At 40.8% G+C, this 13,138-nt stretch overlaps 1 protein-coding gene across 5 annotated transcripts in view; it reads left to right on the top strand.

The window, feature by feature from the left end:
* The window catches only part of MYO9A (myosin IXA), a 325,415-nt gene that overhangs the window by 68,920 nt on the left and 243,357 nt on the right, over positions 1-13,138 (top strand). For all 5 annotated transcript variants that reach the window (XM_075007302.1, XM_075007303.1, XM_075007305.1 and 2 more), the window contains exon 2: positions 9,683-10,595. In XM_075007302.1, the coding sequence (XP_074863403.1) occupies positions 9,753-10,595 (843 nt within the window). In that variant the 5' untranslated portion in view covers positions 9,683-9,752. The remainder of the gene's footprint in view (positions 1-9,682; positions 10,596-13,138) is intronic.

Here is a 13,138-nt window from a genome sequence, read left to right on the forward strand (position 1 = left end):
CACTGTATTTCCAAAAATTCAAATTTGTCTATCTTCAGCTTCTAGCCATGGAATCATGTATTTTTCTGCTCAATTGAAGAACCCAGTATTAAATGTTCTTCAAAGTTAAAATGTAAAACTGAGATAAAACCATACTGTCCTATTAAATGGTGCAGATCATCCTTTCAGGTTTTTTTTTCCTGTAAGTATTTATATGACAACACAATAAGTATTAACTTGGGTTAAGATTTTTAACAATAGTGAGGTTTAAGTGGCTTAGTTCCTGGGATTATAAATTTTGATGCATGTGGAAAGCAGTGGACTGTCAGTGGTCATCCACACTTGAGAAGGTGAGATCCCTTCAAGGTAGTTACTTTTAGACATCTTAACCTAAAAAACTAAGTTTGTGTCTGTCTCATTAATGCACATCTTATTGATGAATGTGTGGTTAGATTAAAAGTTTAGTTGCCATTTATAAAACTGAGTTCCTGGAACAGAGCATGTGTTAGACAGACCTTGGCATGAGAACTGTAACAAGGCCATAATGTCTCATTCTGCTTGTATCATGGGTGGGAAATAACAGTGATGACTAAAATAATGGCTAATTGGAGGTTGTTAATAATAATAATAATAATAATAATAATAATAATAATAAATTGAGAAAGGATTGGTCTGATGATTTTAGACTTCAGAAACACTCATGGCATCTATTTTCATCTTAAGGATTCCTCTAAAGAACAAACTCTAAAACGTTTCTGAATTACCATTTTCATAATTACTTCATGGTAAACCCATTTTAAAGGCCTTGACTGTGTCTGTAAGTTTCTCTGTCTTACTGATTTGTGTAAGTATTGTGTAGCCATTGTTTTTACATTTTTTCAGGAATATATAACTTGGGCATAAAATTAAATCATTTTGAAGGGTCTCTTCCTAGGAAAAGATTAATTGATTTTGTTAAGAATGTAGCCTTTTAAAATTTTCATGCTCTGAGGTAAATAGGATGAAGTTCAATCAGGACAAATGTAAAGTACTCCACTTTGAAGAGTCAGTTTTTCTCTCTCACTCTCACTCTCACACTCACACACACGGACGTAGTAGTGCAGAAAGAGATCTAGGTGGCTAAATGAGTCAACAGTGTGATACTACTGCAAAAACAAACCAAGGAAATCTTAGAGACAGGTACTACTCCATTAACTCGTTGAAAAACACTGATCTGGACCCTCTCTGACAGGTGTTTCTCTACCCTGTTCTTACAGACAAAAATTGCATGGGTTTTTTTACTTGTGATTCTAAAGTAAAGATGTGTCTAGAGAAATTAGAAAGGACAAGTTTTTAAATTAATAAAAGGCAATACTGAAATTGGGCCACTTAAAGTTAGGTTAATTTTAGGAGTGCTGCAAGTTGTAAGTATCTGAAGAAATGTTCTAATGCAAACCTTTAATAGCTGCTTAATTTTAATAGTATTAGTGTCATTAGAACAGTGGTGATCAACCTGTGACCCACTGGCGTTCTTGTGGCCTGCAAGACATTTTGTTACTGTTTCCCACGTGCAAGCTTGCCAGATTCCACTAGTTTCCATCCATGCAGTTTTCTTCCTACCATTATTACTGAAGTGACACACGTGAAGCAAGGAGCTGTGGAACGAGGTGCGTGCTGATTGCACGCAACACTTGACTGTGAGAGCTGCACACCTTCCCTGCATCCAATCAAAGCACTTCTACCATTCAGTTGGCACATTCTGCAAATTTTTGGTATGCCAGGGAACATAGCAAAACTACCCTCTCCTAGGAGACTGTTGGTGGCAACAATCTTGGGGCCCTGAGATGGAGAGTCACCACTATGGCTTGCTCACTAACCTAGGGTGCCCATTTCTGCATTAGAGTAATAGTTTGTGGAGAGCAAAAGGGGGAAAAATGGGTACACAACAAAAACATTAACAGCATGCCAATTTTTAAGCTGCGTCTTGTGAGCAAGGCTGTGCATATCATACTGTAGTGTGCTGAAACTTGATACTCTTTGTGGGCTTCCTTGTTGGTACATTAAGTAACCTCTCCTTGTCTAAAGAAGAGAGGAACAATGGCACAGGAAAAACTCCAGATTTCCTTTCCTCCTGTGTTAACACATGCAAAGCTATTTACTACTGAATTACTCAATCTCGCAACAGCTTTGATGGCAAAAAGTTATTTTTTCTTATACTTGAGGCAACAGCAGTGGTGAGTTCAGCAGGGTTTGCGTTTCTGTTACACTGTGTCAAAAAATATGGGGGGGCGGATTTCCTAAACTAGTGTACGCTAGACCCGCAATATGTGTTTACAGTAGTAAGTGCTTCTTGGATTTTATAAGTGCTGGAATTTTCATGGTAATGAAATGTTTTCTATTAAGCTTCATGGATTTTTTTTTAATCCTAACCTGTTCCTGTTGTATCAGTCAGATGTAACATATTGTGGATAGGTGTTCCAGACCTCCACTCAATTTAGCGTACGTTAGAGGTTCAGAAATGGGAAGAGTCTGTATTTTCTGAGGGGAAAAAAGCAAAGATGCTTTACCTTTGCTTAACTGATTCTTGTTCTTTTTTGTGGCATTCTGTATTTTAGGGCATGTATGCACTTTGACTTTCTCTATGCTACACAGCCATGTTGCTAAAAGTTGGGCAGTGTAGCCACTGTTTATCAGCTTTTTTCTGAGAAAGTACTTCCATCCCCACCAAGCAGTGTTTTTGTAGTTGTCCAAAGACATCTCCTGCCCACAACATGCTATTTGCACTACTGTTACTTGTGTTTTTGGGGGAGAGAGAGTTTATCTTCTGTGAACGACAAAAGTTTTCTTTCAGTTGCCTTAAAATGGTACAGCAACACAACTTTGGCACTTCGGTGGAGACACTTTCTACATCAAGAGGAGGGGTTACCCCTCATCTCCCTGAGAAGTGGCAGTTAGGTTGATAGATTAATTCTTCCTTTGACCTAGCACTGTCCACACTGGGTCTTAGGCTGGTGTAGTTACACCTTTCATTTTTCACACTTCTGAGAGACAGTGAGATTTTCAGGGTAGATTCTCCTTATTTGATTGATTTAAGGTAATTTCTTTTTCAGCCCTCTCCCCTCAGCAGCTCTAGTCTTTACACTAGACTCTTCTACATCCACTATATGCGTCGGACAAGCTGGACAGCCTCTACATAAAAGAATAAACACACACAAATCAGATATCAGAAATGGCAATATGCAAAAACCTGTAGGAGAGCACTTCAATCTCCCAGGCCACACAGTAGCAGACTTAAAAGTAGCTATCCTACAGCAAAGAGATTTCAGGACCAGACTCCAAAGAGAAATTTCTGAGCTACAATTCATCTGCAAATTCGACGCCCTCAGCTCAGGCTTAAACAAAGACTGCAAATGGCTGGCTAAATACAGAAGCAGCTTCCCCTCCCTTGGTGTTCACACCTCCAGATCAACGGCTGGTAGTAAGCCTCACCCTTGCTGACTGAGCTAACCTTGTTATCCCCACCCTTGCTCTGGCTTATTTATACCTGGCCCTGCAGATTTCCAAGACCAGCATCTGATGAAGTGAGTCTGTGCTCACGAAAGCTCATGCTCAAAACTTTTCTGTTAGTCTGTAAGGTGCCACAGGACCCTTCGTTGCTGTTACAGATCCAGACTAACATGGCTACCCGTCCGAAACTATCTAAAAATGAACAGAAGTTGTCTGTGGCCTCTTACGGACTTTCTTATAGTTTATGGAGCACTTTGATGCTTTGTTTTTATAAGCAATAAAGGTGTGTTTAGCTTATGGCAGTGCCTTTTTTGTTTGGAAAAAAAATAGGAGCCGGTACTCATCTGGCTTCCCTCCCTACCTGCCCCCCCAGCCAATCCCTTGCTGGTACTTAGTACTGGCAAGTACTGGTGCGCAAAAGAAAAAAAAGAAAAACACTGACTAGAGGTAAAATCCCAGACAAGGGTGTTTTTCTTTTTCCTGCACAAGTTAATAAGCAAAGTTAAACCCTTGGCTTTCCGAGACTTACCATGACCTTCTAACTTGTGTGAGAACAACAAATTGTCTTGTCTTCACGAGGGTTTTACCTTGGTTTAGTTACCCCGAGTTATGTAACATAAGAGCTCACTTTTTATTTCACCTAATGTCAGATTTTACAGCCACTAGAGAGTTTAAAAATTTTCTGAGTTCCCAGCAGCTAGTATATTTGTGATTTTAAAAAAAGCTTTGGCTAATCGAAAAATCCAGCAGTATGTGCTTTTCAGCACAGACAGCATGTCCTGAAGCAGTGTGTACGGCTCTCACAGCATATTGTTTGAATCCATGCCAAGTATGTTTCATGGGAACAAACTGATTTACTCTGTTCTTCAAGCCCATATCTAGGAATGTACACTTGCCGAAATGTTTGACTAGTGTTGAATAAACAGATATGGCTCAAAGTAGTATTTTTGCATTTCTATAGTACCTTCCATCGCAGGATCTCAAAAAGCTCTTATAAATTAAATGCCATTACTACACATCTCATGCTGGAATTGCCTGTTTATCCCTGTGCAAAACAGGAAAAAATTGTATTTTGCCCACATCTTTGGTCAAGTCATTGGCAAAGTAGGAAGTGAACACTTTGGTTGATGATTTCACCTCTGCTCTGTCCTCTTCTTATGGGACTGGAGTGATGTAGAGCGGTTCTGTTTAGTCCCAAATTAAACAGGTTAAGATTCCCCTGGTTTAGGAATGGAAAAAGATGATCATAAAATATCTTGTAAAGTACCTTCCCAAATCCTGATGTAGAGAGCATCTGAAGAGCAGGGATGCAGGAGAGAAGAGTGGCTGTGACAGGATTGCCAAGGTGTGCAACCTTGGACCATTAGTCTGCTGTGACCCCTTAACTCTTCAGGTGGGGCTGTTTCTCACAATGCTTTGCTAGTGACAGACAGCAAACCCCTGCAGGCACCAGGAACACTCAGCACAACAGCACATGGAACCCTATCCGTGCCCAGCTAGATTGCACGAATTCTTCCAGAATGCCTCATGAATCACTCAGGCAAAGGTGCAAGTGAAATCCCCTCACTCCCAGCCGTGTGCCTCAGGAGTATATGGTTTTGCACTGCTCAAAAGGATTAGTGCAAATGTATTAATTGGTTCACTTCATCGGTGGAAAGTGGACAAACACCAGCCTTTATAAAACCTGAGGAACTGATCAGTGAGTTTGCCTTAAGTGTCTGCTATAGCTAAACACTTAAATTTATTGACTGCGATAGGTACAATTTAAGTGACTGTAAGCGATATACAAGAAGTCAGAGTTAATTACCAAAAGGAAGTAAAATATTAGCACATAGTCCGAACTTTCAACGTATTAGATTGGGGAGCAGTTTTTCTCAACCCACTGAATATTATGATTCTTAATTACAGGTTTGACCTTAAATTTTGGCCCCTCTCAGTTGGAGTCTTCTCGCTGTCATCGTTTCTTGATCTTGTGGGAGCAGGAGAGAGGCCAAGAATGGGTCCTCCATCTTCTGTTTTATATCTTCAGTTGCATGTGCTTGGAGAATAGAAGTCCAGGCATATCTGGTGGGCATTGCTGAGTTCCCAGGCAAAGCTAAGCAATTCTTCTGGTGTGGCCTTATGCAGCTCAGTCATTGAACTGTAGCTCCCTTGCCAGACGACGATGGTTGAAGATTGTTTGACACCTAACCTGTGTGTTGGTTACTCTCCTTGCTATTGTCTCCGGGGAGCTGGTATCTGGCTTACAACATGTTTTAGTGACAGTTATCCAACACAATCTCAAGTTCGGATGTACTAAAGATACACATATTTAGATAGAACAGAGATTTTCAGCTAATCATAACCTTTTCCCTGATTCCTCACATGGTGTGTTTTACATGCAATATCACAGTTGTATATAGAGAAGGCATATGGGGATGCAGGTGACTCCCCCAGGATATAGAATGCCATAGTGCCATGCCAGGGCAGCACTGTGGAAGTTCAGAGTGGTGTTGCAATTCAGAGTGGGTCAGGCTGCCACAGGCTAAGTCTAGACTGTCACTTTATTGCACTGCAACTTTCTGGCTCAGGTTTGGGAAAAAAACCAGCTGTCCCCAACTGCAGCAAGTTAGTAGTAGTAGTAGTAGGCATCCTTCAGTCTGCATAGACTACGGATTGCGCCCTTTAAAGTTTCAATTGAGGACTTCATTTACAGCATCTATTGTGACTATGAAGACCCACACGAGAGTGACAGTCCTCGCTGCATCTCTTGCAGATGTAGTGGGTGTCTGGCAAGTCCTTATTGTGCTTTCTGTGCGCTCGCTTCTCCTCTGCTAGCTGTCTGATCTTCATCTCGCCCTTCTGAAGCCCCTTGTGTAACCCCTGCCTCCATCTTCTGCGGTCGTCTGCTAGTTCTTCCCAGTTGTCCAGCTCGATGTCTACCTCTCTGAGGTCTCTCTTGCAGACATCTTTGTAGCGCAACTGGGGGCATCCGGGAGGTCTTTTGCCAGAGGCTAGCTCACCATACAGGATGTCTTTTGGAATCCTTCCATCGTTCATCCTGTGGACGTGGCCAAGCCAGCAGAGTCGATGCTGCCTGAGGAGGGTGTGCATGGTTGGGATTCCAGCTTGCTCGAGGATGGCGGTGTTGGTCACTCTGTCCTTCCATGATAGTCCAAGGATGCGCCTGAGGCAGCGCAAGTGGAAGACATTCTGCCTCATTTCCTGGCGGGCGTACAGGGTCCAAATCTCGCTGCCCTAAAGGAGGGTGCTGAGGATGCAGGCTCTGTAGACTTGCATTTTGGTGTGAGTGTACAGCTTGTTGTTGTTCCACACTCTCTTGCTGAGTCTGGACAGAGTTGTGGCCACTCTTCCGATCCTCCTGTTTAGCTCAGTGTCCAACGACAGGGCGTCAGTGATGGTGGACCCGAGGTAAACGAACTTGTGGATGACTTTTAACGTATAGTTGTCAATGCTGATTGATGGGGATTCAGCAACATCCTGACCGAGTATGTTTTGTCTTCTTTAGGCTGATGGTAAGCTCAAAGTCCTTGCACGCTTTGGAGAACTGATCCAGCAGTTTTTGAAGCTGGTCTTCTGTGTGAGACGCTACAGCAGCATCGTCTGTGAACAGCATGTCTCTGATGAGGACTTCTCGCACCTCAGACTTAGCTTTCAGCCTTGCAAGATTACGACACTGTAAAGCGTTGGTGTAAAGGGTCTCCCAAGGCTGTAAGCTACACTCCTCGTAGAGATGGTTTGCTTGGAGTGCTCTCTACCAATACGTGTGCCATGGGGCCGTCCTGTCACTTTAAAGTGTTGCTGTGGCAGTGCTTTAATTTTGGAAGTGTAGAGCAAACCATAGTTTGACAGGCACCTGAATTTTACCAAAGCTTTAGAGCAGTGCAGGTTTAGGAGGGTACGAAAGCTGCTTAAATTTACCATACCCCACCAGCTCCTGGGTTCTGACTTTTGTCCTGCATCTCTCTCAATGTGCAGAACAGGATCTCTTACCCTGGATCACCAGGCTCGCTGTGGTCTGCAGCATATAAAATTGAGATTATGTTGGGTGGTGCTGAAAGGAAATGTAGGAATGAGTGGATGACTTGATTACATCTCAGGAAGTATGTCACAATCTCAGGAATAATTTTTTGTTTGCAAACTTTCTTTTCTTTAAAATCAGCTAGTGAGTGCAATACATAAATTCCCAAGGACGTAGATCAGGTCTTTACAGCATATAGTATTTAAAGTTAAGCTGTGTTAATAACGTCAGTAAATTTGAAAATAAAAAGAATTTTGAATGCATTTTGTAGATAATTAAAATCTCTACTGTATATCCACCTAAGTGCTGTTAGCTTGCCCGCTCACCTATTTTCTGTCTGGGAAGGCACAAGGAGAAATTAGTGTCAATTCTGTGTTGTGTGTGGTGAGAATATTTTGGTTGTATAGCCAGTGGGCAGTAAAAGGGTTGTTACCTTTCTAGACGTTGGTAACCTTCTGCCCTGGTTGAAGCAATTTGTGGGAAATTGAGTGCTCAAGGCTAGGGTTTTTTAAAGGTGAGTATATATGAGAGAATGTCGTCTTCCTTTTTTTTTTTTTAAGGGCATGGAGGGAAGGTAGATTGAGAAATGGATTCTGACTGTAACTAACCAACTGAGAATTCCCCGTGGGAGTTTCTTTGGAGATTTAGCACAGATGGCTGATGTCTCCAGCACCAGCCATTGGCCAATTCACCTGGGAATAGAAAGTGCATCAGAATCGAAGTTTTGCTCCACCATTCAACAACTGACAGTTCCATCCCTTTGTGAAATGCCTAGTGCACTGTTAGATATGATAGGGTTGAACCTCTCTCGTCTGGCAACATCTGTAATCCAACATTATTTTATTTAGCTGGATGATGACTTATCAGGGGTATGGCCAAGTTTCCTGTGGTCCCATAAAGTTAGTGTATAGCCAGCAGTCCTGCTATTTAGCAGTAATTTACCCCAAATGTCTTCTAAGAGCCTGGTAAGCAGTGGAAGTGTTGATTAATGTGCTAAACAATATTAACACCCTGTGGTCTGACAAATTCTTTTATTCTGTACTGGTCAGCTCCCAAAGGTGCTGGATGAGAGAGGTTCAACCTGATAGAAATATTAATATAGTTGGATTTTTAACCAAAATCTGTATTTCTGGGCATCTTAATGGGAAGTCGCTGTATTGCTAGACTAACTCCATCTGCCATAGTGGTAGTGTATATGCATAATATCAGAACTAATAAGCTAGCCTTCGTTTTGCTTTGGCACTGGACTAACATCTTAGCTGTAAAAATTTCAATATTGTTATGGTTGAAATTAGAGCTCATGAAAAACAAGGAACTGAATTCTCTTAAATAATTTTATGGGCAACCCATCGGTGTCCAGTTTTCCTCAATATCGTGGAAATACTCTAGTTTTGCTTTGAATGCCATCTTTTGAAATGTGTTGGATTAATGTGGAAAGCAGTGTTTCTGCCCAGAATATCTCTTTACAGCAGAAATTTGTTGAATTTTAAAAATAATAGTAAGGCTGTATTGTAGTAACAGTTGCCCAAAATCACAAGGCTTAACAGATATTAAGTATCATTATACCCACTTGAGACAGGCATTTTTAAATGCCTTTTAAATATGGGTAAACAGATGCCTAGCTAGTTGTGAGCTGGAAAAAGACCTTACATGTCATTCTCTGTTTGCTTTAAATATCTAAAAAATGAAAATGGAGGAAGCACAAACTTTCAGGTGAATCAACTTGTAAAACTATACTGTTTTGTAGAATGAATGCCACCATTGCAGAGGTCCATTAAGTAGCTATACCACTCTCAAAACATGACTTTCTTCACTAGCTGTGGCCATAATAAAATACATTTAAAACTAGATCTGTTTTCAAATCCCTGTTGCCTTAGGATCTTGCTGGTTCCTGCAAAATCTGAAGCAATTTATCCCTGAGTTTGTCAGGTTAAAATAGAATCTGAAATGTGTTACCCTTGGTCTTCTAGCTGCAGTTTTCTCAAAAGCATCATGATATTTAAAATTGCTTTTTTTTCTAAATGTCAATTTGGAAATACTGCATTACCTTTTGTAAAATCTTAATATGATTGAAGGTGGTATTTAGATGTTACGTTGCTTTATCTTTTCATACAATGTGTATAAATATATTTAAAATACCTGTTACTAAAAGAAAACCCTGAGTCTAAAACATTTTTGTCTTGATTTTTTTTGTAGTGTTGATGTCCTGACAGCTTATTGGACCATTCTAAAGATGCACTGCAGGTACTGATGGGAAGAGTCCAATATGAGTGTAAATGATGTCGGAGGAAGACGACGCTTTGAGGACAGTGAGTTTACACTACACGTATACCCTGGGAGCATTGCAGAAGGGACCATTTATTGCCCCATTACTGCCAGAAAAACTTCAACAGCTGCTGAGGTAATAGACTCTCTCATTAATAAACTCCAACTAGACAAAACAAAATGTTACGTCCTAGCAGAGGTGAAGGAGTTTGGTGGGGAGGAATGGATTCTCAACCCTACGGACTGCCCTGTACAGCGCATGATGTTATGGCCCCGCATGGCACTCGAGAACCGCTTGAGTGGGGAAGACTATCGTTTCCTCTTGCGGGAGAAGAATCTAGATGGATCAATTCATTATGGCAGTCTGCAGTCCTGGTTACAGGTGACAGAAGAGCGTCGCAGGATGATGGAGCGTGGCTTCCTGCCTCAGCCTCAGCAGAAGGACTACGATGATTTGTGTAGTTTACCAGATTTAAATGAGAAAACGCTCCTGGAAAATCTCAGAAACCGCTTTAAGCAGGAAAAAATTTATACCTATGTAGGCAGCATTCTGATCGTCATTAATCCATTCAAATTTCTCCCCATCTACAATCCCAAGTACGTCAAAATGTATGATAACCATCAGCTGGGAAAGCTAGAGCCCCATATTTATGCTGTGGCCGACGTGGCCTACCATGCTATGCTTCAGCGCAGGAAGAACCAGTGCATTGTGATATCAGGAGAAAGCGGGTCAGGGAAAACACAGAGCACAAACTTTCTGATTCATCACCTCACTGCTCTCAGCCAGAAGGGATTTGTTAGTGGAGTCGAACAGATTATTCTTGGAGCTGGGCCAGTTCTTGAGGTAAGATTAAAGTGATGATAATTATGCAGCTATTTTTCGATGTGCTATGACACAAATACTGCTGATTTTATATTACTGGGGAGGGGATGTCTGCTAAATGAGTGTAAGTAAGACTAGAACATTAACAATAATAAGATCTAGGTGTGTATCTTCAAGCCGATATAATTTTAACTTTTTTGGAAAACATTCAGTGAGCAGTTATTTAATGAGGTTTTTTTATGCTTATGTGCTTTATTTATTATGCTTTACATTTTTTTTTCACTTTAGCATGCATTTGCAGGGCTATAAATAGTGAACTTTTATTTTGTAAAAAATCTGTGACCCTAAAACAATTTCTTTGAATGAGTGGCCTTAATTAGTAGAAGATTTAAAAATGGAGTTCACTGCACATAGTGCATTGGTGGTATTGCTTTCCAAGTACTGTAAATATTTACAATTTAATTTTTGATATGAAGCTAATTTGTACTAAGAATCTGACAAGGTTTAGATTAGAAGACTTGCTCCTCCTTCCCCATCTGTCAGAAAAGTTAACTTACCCAAGAAAATGTTCTGTGTGACCAGCTGCAGATTAGAATTTTTGTAAAGAAAAAAATTAGGTGAGCTGCAGAGAGAGATTCTCTTCAAGAGACTGCAGGTTTCCATCCTATTTCAAGTGTGTACACACTCATAGTTGTAGACCAGACTTTAGCGATAAATCTCTATTACAGAGATAGGCTGATGCAAAGCAGTTTATGTTGACCTAACTATGGAAGTGTGTGTACTTGTTTGTACTCATTTTTTCCTGGCTAAGAATGGCCACTTACCTAGGAGGTAGTTCATTTGACTTTGTTAAAACCTGCCTGAGTTGTCAGTTTGCCTTTTATTTACGTGGAACCAAGTTGTGCATGGTTTTCCAAACTTTGAGCATGTCAGTGAAGTCAGACAGTAGAATCTTAACTTTACATACACTGTCACCACGCAAATTTTACTTGGACAATAACAATCAGCAAATTGTGAGTTTACAGATGATCTCATAAGACATACCTTGTACAAAACCCATCACCGTTTTGTACATTGGGTGAACATGAGGATACAGACTTTCACACTTCCTTGACTTTATACCGCTATTTCCATGAGCAGGGGTTGGTAACCAAAATAGCAAGAAGAGGTATTTCTTTTCTAATTTGGGAAGACCTCAGGAATCAAGAGCCTCGATGCATGTGAAAGAGAGAGTCCTTAATAAAAAAGTCAACCCATACATTTTGTAACCCCTGTTTTAAGAACAGTGCACACAGTGATTTGTAATGGGATACATGTTTACTGCAGGGTGTTCACAAACTTTTTACATATTCTATTTCCATACGCTTTACATGTGTGTGTTTTGTATCACTGTCTTCCCTATTTTTCACTCCCAAACCTGTTTTAATTATGCCAATTTTTCTTCATGGTGAATTTCAATTTTCTTTCTTAAAATGTTCATTGCCCTTCACAGCAGGAATGCTTCAAGCTTCCTTTTCCTTTTCAAAATCAAGACTTCGTTAGCAACACAGTATCATATCCTATGACGCATTGCACATATTCAAGGAGGAGTTCTCCAACATTTTGAGATCACGTATCATTTACTATTTAGATATGAGTTGTTTGTTGGCCTTTTAGATGTTGGTTATATTTAGATGCTGATCAAAATAATCAGGAGATTCTTTTTTACTTTGCAATTATAACGTTGGGAGACACAAAAGTCCTTAAAGGGCTGCACGTTGCAGACCCCTGGCTATGAGCATTATAGAGTTGAGGTCAATGTACTTAGGTTGATGCACAGGAAGCGTAGACAGTGTAGACGTCATCTGGTGTGGGCTTTCAGGAGCCACCCAACAGCACCCCACACTGACAGTATAATCGATACAAGTGGTCTGGGTGAGGAGATACGCTGCTGATGCAATCAGCAAAGTGCACACACCCACACGCGCAGTATGTAATTACTGTGATGGTTGTATGCCAGCGTAAATTAGATCAACTTAATTTTGTAGTAAACACATCCATGAGTGATAGCCATTGAAGGAGTGGGAGAAACAGTCTGATGTTGCTGCACAGTGGTGTGAAGGGAGGAGGCAGCCTGGGTCCCCTTAGTTTCTTCTTACTCTTGTGATCTGTGGTGAGAGCATGAGTAGATCTGGATAGGTTATATTCTCATATCATGGACCCTGTTTCTACTTGGGACTTGTACCTTGTGCTGGCAGCATTGATGAATTTGGGCTTTGAGCCCCATGGCCTTACCACACCTGTGAAAGCAACATTTTTGGTAGTTATTACGTGGTTGCAAAGGGTCAGGGAGTAACCAGCATTTATAGATTTCAGTAGAATAGTGGAGCTAAAAACAAGAATTCCTGTAGCTCTGTAAAAACTGATAAATTTATTTGGAATAAGCTTTCCTGGGCTGGAACCCACGTCATCAGTTACATAAAGAGGAAAGTTCAAGGTTGGCTTGTATATATGTGCATGCAAAAATGGGTGTTACATCACTACTCAGAGGACAAGCAGTAACGAAGCCAATGCAATCAGGATGG

The sequence above is a fragment of the Carettochelys insculpta genome, chromosome 12, assembly GCF_033958435.1.
Source record: "Carettochelys insculpta isolate YL-2023 chromosome 12, ASM3395843v1, whole genome shotgun sequence".
In the NCBI taxonomy this organism is placed as follows: Eukaryota; Metazoa; Chordata; order Testudines; family Carettochelyidae; genus Carettochelys; species Carettochelys insculpta.